The sequence below is a fragment of the Quercus robur genome, chromosome 6 (genome assembly GCF_932294415.1).
Source record: "Quercus robur chromosome 6, dhQueRobu3.1, whole genome shotgun sequence".
Lineage (NCBI taxonomy): Eukaryota > Viridiplantae > Streptophyta > Magnoliopsida > Fagales > Fagaceae > Quercus > Quercus robur.
The window spans coordinates 2,344,087-2,354,779 of NC_065539.1; the positions used below are offsets into that span (position 1 = coordinate 2,344,087).

General features: G+C 31.1%; 1 protein-coding gene across 1 annotated transcript; it reads right to left on the reverse strand.

The window, feature by feature from the left end:
- Window positions 1–2,887: 2,887 nt before the first annotated feature.
- On the reverse strand, window positions 2,888–7,282 carry LOC126689585 (GDSL esterase/lipase At3g14820-like). Its single transcript, XM_050384821.1, has 5 exons — window positions 7,003–7,282; window positions 6,641–6,771; window positions 6,337–6,561; window positions 5,263–5,518; window positions 2,888–3,081 (listed from the first exon to the last, which is right to left on the reverse strand). Exons 1-5 carry the CDS (start codon window positions 7,280–7,282, stop codon window positions 2,888–2,890), a joined length of 1,086 nt encoding a protein of 361 aa, XP_050240778.1.
- Between the last annotated feature and the right edge of the window lie 3,411 nt (window positions 7,283–10,693).

A 10,693-nucleotide genomic window follows, 5' to 3' on the forward strand; every position in this document is an offset into this window, starting at 1 on the left:
AATAAAATAAAGCCAGACGTATATGTGCATGGGAGAAATGCAATCCAAACGTGCCTTACATATATGTAGTTTGATATATTTAGATATTTCAACTTTACTAGGGAGAGGGAGGGGCCTACCCTTTTGTGAGAGGGAGGGAGCATACTTCCGGAGTATGCAATAACAACCTTGTCGATTCTACCTCTAAACTTTTATAGCTGCATTGGCTTCTTCAAATTAGTCATCTATCACCCCTATCTAGTATATGCTACAATAAATAATGTGGCTAGCATGAACATTTCAAGAGGCAATGCTTTCCCTGTCCTTATAACTCAAAATGAATTCAGGTCAATCAAATAACCCTAGGTCAAAAATCTAGGTCAATTAGTTCGCAAGTATTGAGGAATATATATATATACACACAGAAGGGCGGGTCTCACCCATCATGGGGCCTAAGGGCCCGCCCCTCTGAGAGGAAGGGAGCATACTCCCAGAGTATACAATAGCAATCTTGTTGATTCTACCTCTAAGCTTTTATAACTACATTGACTTCAAATTAGTCATCTATCAACCCTATTTGCTACAATAATCAGAGTACAATATAGTTGCACACAATGAAATCTTTCATCCAAATACATTGAGATAAATTGTTACTTTATTTGTCACCATCTTTTTTCAAAGTACCTCATAACAACGATCCATTCTTTCTTATGATCAACTAGGTAACATTTTGAACAAATCTTATCACTAAGTTGGTTGTATGATACTGTATCAAAACTCAAGTTTGTGCATTATGTTGCTAGGCTTGCAAAAAAAAAAAAAAAAAAAAAAAATTGTTATGTTTTTAACATGCATGAACTCATTATCTAATTGGTCGAAGTAGGGCAATTATCCTAAGTTAGTGCATCTTTGGAATGTTGAGTAATTACTTGTTGATTGGTTGTTATTGACAACAAGCATTATCGAAAAGGTCCCCCTTAATCTGTTACATACCCTAATTAAAAATGATAATCGTCAATACTTTAGGAGTAAGACCATCAATATGACCGTTCGATTAACATCAAAGTTTACAATGATTAGATCGGATCACTGAATCAAAAGATATCAAGCCACATCAAGTTTTAATGGCTAAGATGCATTTTTGTAAATTAGGGTTAAATCTATGTGATTACGGTTAATTTATTTTGAATGGTTCTTAAAAATTAATTTAAATTATGTAGATGTCAAAATCTCATTGGTTTAATTTTAATACAAGGATATCCTTGTAATAAACAATATTAGATAAATCCTACAAGATAAATTTTTACTTTTTATTTTGCCTCTTGTTAAAAAGGAAGGATATTTTTAAATTAAAAAATTAAAAATTACTTGGAAAGCACTCACATCTTTAAATTAACACTAATGTTATACCCAAAGATTGTATCTTGAGTTAATCCATTTGATAGAACGTATGAGTTAATCCAATGAGCAATGCAATCCAATCAGAAGACTCCATAATTACTTTTATTACTTGAAATATTTTTTAGATAACATTCTTTTTCGATTGAGTATGCCATCGACTATTCCCCAGTAGTCTATTAGTTAACTATAGATATTTTAGTTAATAGTCATATAGTAGATATACCAAATAGTTTCTCGGGGCATGTTCAGTTGTCCAATTGAAGCTTAGTTATAATTTTTTTTTTTAGAATACTAAATATTTTAACACACACAGACACACACAAGGGAAGAGGGGAGAAGATTTTAAAGAAATTAACAGTGATGTATATCCAAAAGAGCTTAATTTAGTTATAATCTTATGTTTGCTTTGAGGTGCTTTTTGTAACTTTTATGGTTTTCAAGGAAAAGATACTATAGCTTCCTTCATGGACAAAACTTAGGTATAGTTTAATTTGTAGGTGCTATAAATTAGGTTTCTCAATTAATATCAATCATTTAATTAAATTAATCAATAAATCATATAGGTAGATTTAATTGTCTTTGGAGGAAGATAACATTGCTTGCACCACATTGGCCAATATTGTCATATAGTTGAATTTAGCTAAGAGATCTAAGATAATGCAACACCTAAATAATTGTAACTAAGTTTTACTCCTTATTAAAAGGTTACATAAAAAGTGAAATATTATCTTTAAGCATTGATATATTAAGTTATTAACATCTATATTTTCATTTTATAATAAACAAAAGAGTCCTATCAAAAAAAAAAAAAAAAAAACAAAAGAGTATATTTAGTTGCACTTATTGATAAATATTTCCATTTGAAGTTCATTAACAGAAAGATCCAAATGAGTACATTCATGGGCATGTTACATCTCAAGCAAAATAGAAAAAAAAATTGCTTTTATTACAGTGATATAGGTAATAATAATAATAATAAAAACTTGTATTATAAGAAGTTTAATTAGAATAGGCATTGGTATATTAACATCTATATTTTCATTTTATAATAAAAAAAGAGTATATTTAGTTGCACTTATTGATAAATATTTCCATTTGAAGTTCATCAACAGAAAGATCCAAATGAGTACATTCAAGGGCATGTTACTTCTCAAGCAAAATAGAAAAAAAATTGCTTTTATTACAGTGATATAGGTAATAATAATAATAATAAAAAAAAAACTTGTATTATAAGCAGTTTAATTAGAATAGGCATTGGTATATTAACATCTATATTTTCATTTTAAAATAAACAAAAGAGTATATTTAATTGCACTTATTGATAAATATTTCCATTTGAAGTTCATCAACATAAAGATCCAAATGAGTACATTCAAGGGCATGTTACATCACAAGTAAAATAGAAAAAAAAATCGCTTTTATTACAGTGATATAGGTAATGATAAATAAATAAAACTTGTATTATAAGCAGTTTAATTAGAATAGGATGAAGTAAAGAGAATGTCTCTTAGAAAAATTTATGAATAGTGCTCTTAATCATTTGAGAGGTTAGCAAGGCATAAGCTCGTTCAGTGGGGTGATAACTGTCCCAGAAGATGTATTTAGTGTCATCCTTGCATGTATTTGGATTGTAAGTACAAAATAAGATGCCAACCTCAAAATCTCCCGTGCCGCAACATCCATTATCCACTACTTCAAATCCTGAATTCATAAGTAATGATCAACAAAAAGAAAATGCAAATTATTCTTAGCATATGCTATCTACATTGGCATATGTTTTTGTTAGTATTGTAAGGCATCATCAAACTAGTTTTTTTAGTTCGTCTCCTAGTTATATATAAGTATAACTTTATAGAGGGTTGTGTTTGTTTCTAGGTTTGAAATCTTCCAAATGGGTTACAACTCTTGATGAAAGGGTGCTTGAATGTTTATAAATAGAGGATGTCTAGCTCCTTTCATTTCTAAACAAACTCTTTGCATATGATTTCCGACCACAACGTAAGGTTTCCCACACAATGTTTTCCATAGAAACTGTGTGAACCACGGCTTCAGCCAGTTGATGTGAGCATCTATGACCATGTGGGTGTGTTGACACCTTAATTGGATGTAGTGATTGGAGGCAACAAAGAGCATTGACATTAGTTTACCCAAAAAATTCTTTCTAATTTAGGATACAAACCTATTTTTCCTATTGAGTACAAATTTGGTCTGAACCTGGCGTAAAAGCATATCATTTAACACCATCTAATAGCATCGTGCCACATCAACATTTCACAAAACAAATCAAATACACTTAACACAGACAATCACTTCTAAAAACCCACTCACGTTGTCATTAGATGATAAGCTTCCGGAGCGTTGACGGATTGTACAAATGCCGTTGGATTCACCATTTTTGTGGTATAATTCAGCAAAACCCAAAAGCCATCAAGCCCAGATTCAGATGATGGTCTTGCCAAGTGAAAAACTCCCAAAGCTCAGTTGGCTCAAAGCCAAAAACAAAGTAAAAGTGTAAAACCCAAAAAAAAAAAAGGAAAAAAAATCTAGTCTCCGATCCAAAGTAAAAGGAAGACCACCCCACCCCCTCCATTATCTCCTCTTTGGCATTTTCTCTCTTTGTTTACTAGCTTAGACTTTGCCTTCAGATCTACCAAATACGCAAACAAACTCCTTTACACAACCAAAAAAAAATCCAACTTCTTCGCCAAATCATCATTTGTAACTAGGCTTGATGGGTTTTGGGTATCACTTAATTTGAACACAAAAATGGCGGCTCCGACGGCTTTGTACTATTTGGCAATGCTCCAGAAGCTTTTCTGACGACGGTGTGCAATGTGGGTGGTTCTGCCGTGGTTGGGTGGTTTTTTATTTTTATTTTATGAAATTGGGTTTTAAGGAGTGACAGTGTGTGGCAGGTGTATTTGATTATTTTGTGAAATGCTAATGTGTTTTGTTATTATTGGAGGCATAAAATTTTGTTTTTACACTTGATCCGGATGGAATGTTTTCTCTTTCCTATTTTAGCTAATCACATTTTCTTTTTCACCTAAATCAGATTCCTTATTTTAAACTGTATTTCATTTATATATAATTTCTTCATTCATTTTTTATTATCTATCTCACTTTTCAAGACTCTCACTTTAATTTATTACTGTTAAAAAGACATAGAAAACAATAAACAAATGAAAAATGCTTTCTAAAGATTGGGAGCAATTGTGAAAGACCCTAAAATAGATAAGAGATAAGCTGATCATGTAGGGTGTTTATAGGAGTTTCCTTCCCTATTTTGTTCCCTGACACTATTTTGTGGGGAATATGCGGCTAGACTAACTAGTTTGCAGTGTATATGTGAGAAAAGTAAACTTTATATGGCATAGATCACTTCCAATGGTTTCTCTCAAAGGCAATGGTCTTCATCCTCGAAGCCATGGATTCGACAGCCTGATCATGCATGGTGTATTTTTGGTTGCACTGATTTGAACCAAGGCCGACGCTGGTGGTTTCCATGAATGGTGCAAGGAGAAAGCGCATTGATGTGGGAGACTATGGTAAAACTGTATTGTGGTGACCCATCGTGATGGAGACTGATGCGCCATTTCAGATTGATGAAGCCAAAGCAAAAGATAAATGGTTCGCAGACATATAGACCATGCTGCTAGAAGCTTATCCAGCGACCATGACTACTATCACTGGCAAAACACATGAACGACCTAAGGAGTAATGCTGTGAATAGATGGTGCATAGAAAAATGGCCAATGAAAGAGCAAATCGTTTTGGACAAAGGTAGAAGAAGTAACTTGGAGATGTAGAAAAAGAACTTTTAGAGGCGACCCAATATTGAAGTGAATCACAAGCATTAAAGATAATGATGATGACGATTACCATGTTCTGTAGGGTGTTGGATAAGGTGAAGTAATCGATAGTACATATCCATGTAGACGAGTTTAGCTGCTGGAAACTTTTTGTTGAGATTAACCAATTGAGAGGAGAGCTTGGAGTTGAAGAGAATTGCTGCTTGGTTTAAAGACGCTGAACAACTTCTTTGTAAGCCTCCTCTCAGTGTTCTTTGCATCGGCAAACACCCTATTGCTGGTATACTTAACACTCCAATCCTTCTCACACCCAATGCATAGAGTTCCTGCCAATTATTTACTTTAACCCGTCAAACATCATGAGATAGCATAATTTCTTTTTTCTTTTTCCTCCCCTTAGGTTTTTAGAGTAAGTTTTTTTACTTATAATTTCAGGTAGGAAATGGTCTGTTTTCTATGGATAGACTTACAATTACCAACAACGTAAAAAAAAAAATTGTTAATACATAGATGATAGTTCTTTTGTAAATTCTTATTAATTTGGCTACTTTGTCCTTAGTTTTTTTGGTACGCATCTTCTAGTCTACACTATTTTGCTACAAATTAGAGTTGCAATTTTGAATACAAATTATGAGTAGCAATTTTGAATTGGAAAGACCAATGCACTTGAGCATCAGAGGTATGAAAGCTGAATCCGGCTCTTTAGTTCTTTACATTGGAGCACTTACATGGAGGTTATTATAGATATATTAGTACAATAATATAGGCCCAAGCTGAATCCTATTTTTTGTGCAAGCCAAGCCTCTAGTTGTACTAGAAGTCTATTAACCATAATTAATATATGGTTAGTTTAGGATTTAGCCTACTATTTTTTATGTTAGGTTTATTGTAACACAAAATTTGTTTTACATTCTCATATAATTAAAACGTAATCCTTAATTAAGGGTTTCTTCCGTGAACATAGGCTGTCTGAACCACATAACTCTCGTGTTCTCTATTTTATACTTTCACTTCTACATCTATTTTAACATACAATCAACATGATAAATCAAAGCTAACATTCAATAGTGGCCATGAGTAGCTAGCCAATTTTTATTATAAACTATATCTAGATCACATTGTCCTTATGTTTTCAGAAACTTACTTGCAAGAAACTTAAAGATGAATTGATCATTAGATCCGTATAAGAATTGATATCATACTGAAACATCCTGACAAAATAAGTATTTGCAATGTCATCAGTCCCTATGCTCAACATGTATATTCCCTTTGATAGTATAGAGGCCATTCTGTCTTCACCCGCTGCTGCCTTTATTTTCTTTATGTAATTCTTGAACATCTCTAATTGATCTGACAATGTTAAGACAGACTGACATGGAAGAAATAAGCTAGTCATGGAATTTAGAACTAAATTAGAAGAAAAACAAAGGGAAGATCAGAGGAATTACCATCATCATGGATGTGAGAGGATCATATCCTGCACCACCAGAGGCAAAACTTACGCCACTAAGAAGGTCTTGAAGTTGCAAGTTTGAGTCCAAATAAGCTGGCAAGAGCTCCTTGAGACCTAATTCTTCAGCTGAAGATTGTTTCAAAATCTCTTAAAATCTACATTTTTGTGTGTAAGAGTAATGATTATCACATATAGTGTGTATGTATATAGACTGAAATCGTGTTTTCACAAACTGTGCATACTGCGTAGTTGTATTTAACTAGCTAGTTAATTCTGTGCAACAATAATTAATAGTATGTGTAATAAAAGGCTAGTCCATTCAGCAGAATCTAATAGCTAGAGCAGTTTTGGGACTACCTATGAAGTCTGAGGGAACCCTTCCATTGCTAAACCTTCCAGTAGGTTTTCCTCCTTGGAAATCTTTCCCATATGGAGGGAAATTGCACTTTATTAAAGTATTGAGATGGTTGTTGTTTCCTGTATCCACGATTGAATCTCCAAATACAAAAACTGCTGGAACTTGACCTGTTTCATTTTTAGGTAGTATCATGGCACATCCATCATTAAGGAAAAATATAATGACAGAGAAAATAATGAATGAAGTAGAAGAGACAGAATTTCCAGGGTGGAACTTCATTCTAATATATAAAATCTACTTTCTTCTTCAAGTTTACAAGGGAAAAATGAGGAGAAAGTTCTGATCAGAGATTTGATTTTTTTTAATCAGTGATAGAATTGTTAATGCAGGAGCTTTCACAATAAACTTGAGTTTGGTGCCAGCATCTTACTGGACGCAAATATGTTGTAGTTGTTAAAATTTAAAGGTGAAGTGCATGGTTTACGTGCTCTTGTTATTTTGGTAAGGTAGCAGAAGTTGTCAAATTCGTTCTAAGTAGCGCCTATTTCAGTTGAACGAGGTGGGGTGTGGAGTGTGGACATGAAAAATTAAAAGATCAATCCATTTTGGCAACTTATATACATATTCCCAGTGGACTAAGGTGTACTAGAATTGGAATCCTCTACTATAAGCAGCCAGGTAAACTGTCACTTTGTGGAGGTAAATTTTTTGAAAAATCATAAGGATTAAAATATAAAGGGACAAGTTAACGGTTTAAAGGATGCCGGGTATTGATTTAAAAAATATTTCTATATGAACTTTTTATGGGAAAAGAAAAAACAATTAAAATTTTTTAATGTTTTTTTTATATTTTTCATAAAAATAATGTTAAAATTTTCATAAAATAGTTTATTAAGGATACGTTTGGTTCACTGTAATGATTATTACACGGGAATATGAATAAGTATTACAAGGAATATATTAAGTTGGAATGTAATAAGTATTACTATTCATTAGTTTAGTGACAATTTAGGAATAGAATCCTGAATATGCATCCAGAATTTAGTAGAGTATAAAAAGAATGTGTAATTAAATCATTTTTAAGTCAAATTTTCTAAAATACACTTATTTTAGGGTGTTCAAAATAGAGCTAATAATTAACAATAAAGAAAATTTATTTTCTTTCTTTTTGAAGATGTGCCAACTAATGGCTTTTTAGGAAATTTTTTTTAAAAAAGTTACTACATCCATTCCAGTTTGTTTGTCCTCTATTCCATTTTGGGATGTTCCAAAATATTGTCTTGTTTCTAAAAATAAAAATTATTAGTTTACTAATGTTTCTATTATACCCCTACTTTATTTTCAAAACTATTTGAAAAAAAACTAACTAATATTTAAAAAAATCAATTTAACTGGGGTACCTTTTTAATTGCCTCATTAAGAATAACTCTTTTTTAAAAAGCTGATAAATTTATTTAAGGGTAGTTTTGTAAACTTATACATTTTTATAAGACAGACAAGATAATAAATGATGTTCCCTTAAAAAGTTTTGACTTTTTAAACAGGACAAACAAATTGGGACGGAAGAAGTATTACATAAGGTGAATGAATAGGTATTCAGTACTTTTGATAAGGAATAATTATTCCTCATTTTGAAGAATAACTATTCATAAAGAATAATTATTCATTGTAATAAAAATATAACCAAACAACTGAATAATTATGCCATAGGAATATCTATTACATTATAGTGTTTATTACAGTCTACCAAACGTGTCCTAACAATTTTTTAAAAGCACCCAAAACCTAAATATCATAAGAAGGTTTTTTTAAAATAATCATGAGACGATATTAAAGATGAATTAAATGGAAGATAAAAATTAAGGATGCTCTAAGGGCATTGATTTATAATATATATTTAGAAATTTTTTAAGAAAAAAAAGGAAAAAAAATTAATTTTTTGAACTTTTTTTAATATATTTTTTTATAAAAATAAAATCAAAACTTTTCTAAAATATTCATTAACAATTGTTCTAAGGACACCGATTAACATGATTTCTATTCATTTTATTAGGGTCCGGGGCAAAAGTCATGTTAATTACACTAAAAACAAGGTTAGCGTGTAATAAATGTTTAATTATGACTTTTCTTTTATAGGTTATATTAATGGATGCCTTTAAGGTAATTATTAATAAATCACAATAGAAAAATTTTGACACTATTTTTATAAGAAATATAAAAAATTATCAACAACATTTATTATTTTATTCCTCTTATAATAAAATATTTTTAAAAATAATTTCTAAACCAATGCACTAAAATTATTGGTTAACATTTCCCTTCTTTTATTTCTTCATTTTTTTTTTCTTCTCCAGCTTACTAGACACGCACAAGACATTACTCACATCTTTCATAAATAGGATAAATATGGCCTAAACCACTTCCCAGTGCCAAAAAAGCATGTTGACATTAACATTTTTTTTTTTTTGTTGACATTAACATTATGGCTTAAAAGACAAGATCATTTAATGTGCTTTTTTGACAAAGAAGTCGGCTGAACCCCATGGTGCGGTGCACCCAACATAAATTACCTACGAATATGGTGAATTAATGAGCGGAAGACAAGAGGCTGCTGACATCCATTGTATTTATTTCGATAGAGTAAGGAGTAGTAGGTACTAAAAAAGTTTCACAATTTTTGTCATAATTCGACACGTGATGAGTTATAAATGGTAGAGACGTTTACTTACCATTTGACCTCTACTATTCACAGAGTGGTAAGTTGTGGCAAAATTTGTAGGATTGGCTATGTCCCTAACATTTTTTATTGAGTTATGTTATAGTCATAAACTATTTTATAACATTTTTACAAAGTGTTAATATGACCAACTTTTTATTGGTTTTCATTTAGACTCACCATTAATATCACATTTTCGTTTACTAATAATTGCTCACCATATAAACACTTTGTAAAATTTTGTGTAAAATTGTTTATATCTCTAGTATTATTCTTTTCCATTTCTTTCGTGTCAATTGTTGATATTACTTTCATGAACATATTTGTTAGGCTTTGATTGTCTCGCACTTTTTTTTAGAATATTAAGCATTTTAACACACACACGGGCAGAGGGAATTGTCTCACACTTCTTACATAATATATGTAAATATCATGTATGTGTTAAATATGTCATTTAGTATATGTTTGGCATGATTAATTTTGCCAATTTATTTTTATATTCAGCTTATTTTTGCTACTATTCATGGAAATCACTGCACTTTTTGGTACTATCCATGGGTCTCATTATACTATTTCAGCTAACTTTTACCTTTATTTATAGTACTTTTAGTAAAAAATTTTCAGTTTCAGCAAAATAAACAGATCTCAAATAAACCCTTAATGTGAAGGTATAAATATTGTGCGTAAAAAGTATGCATCAAGAAATGTGAAACAATAATTTTCCCCCTTTTTTTGTCCAGTTTACAGTTATCTTTGATTGTTTACGATGATTAGGAGATATAGGTGCATAGTGGACTTCCAATGCACTTTCGTGTTCTCATCTCTCTTAGTCGTGTTGTCACTTCAATTGTGAGTCCATTTTTACTATAGAAAGCGACATAATGATATTTTCAATAGAAAATTATTGTTTTATACTTCCATACATATAATATATACAATTTCACCAGTTCATCAAAAAAAAAAAAATATATATA

Excerpts from the sequence above, each read along its gene's own strand:
- LOC126689585 (XM_050384821.1), bottom strand. The coding sequence starts at position 7,282 with ATGAAGTTCCACCCTGGAAATTCTGTCTCTTCTACTTCATTCATTATT. Across the intron at positions 5,519-6,336 it reads CATCTTTAAGTTTCTTGCAA|GAACTCTATGCATTGGGTGT; the intron begins GTAAGTTTCTGA and ends AATAATTGGCAG. Across the intron at positions 3,082-5,262 it reads CCAACACCCTACAGAACATG|GATTTGAAGTAGTGGATAAT; the intron begins GTAATCGTCATC and ends TTATGAATTCAG.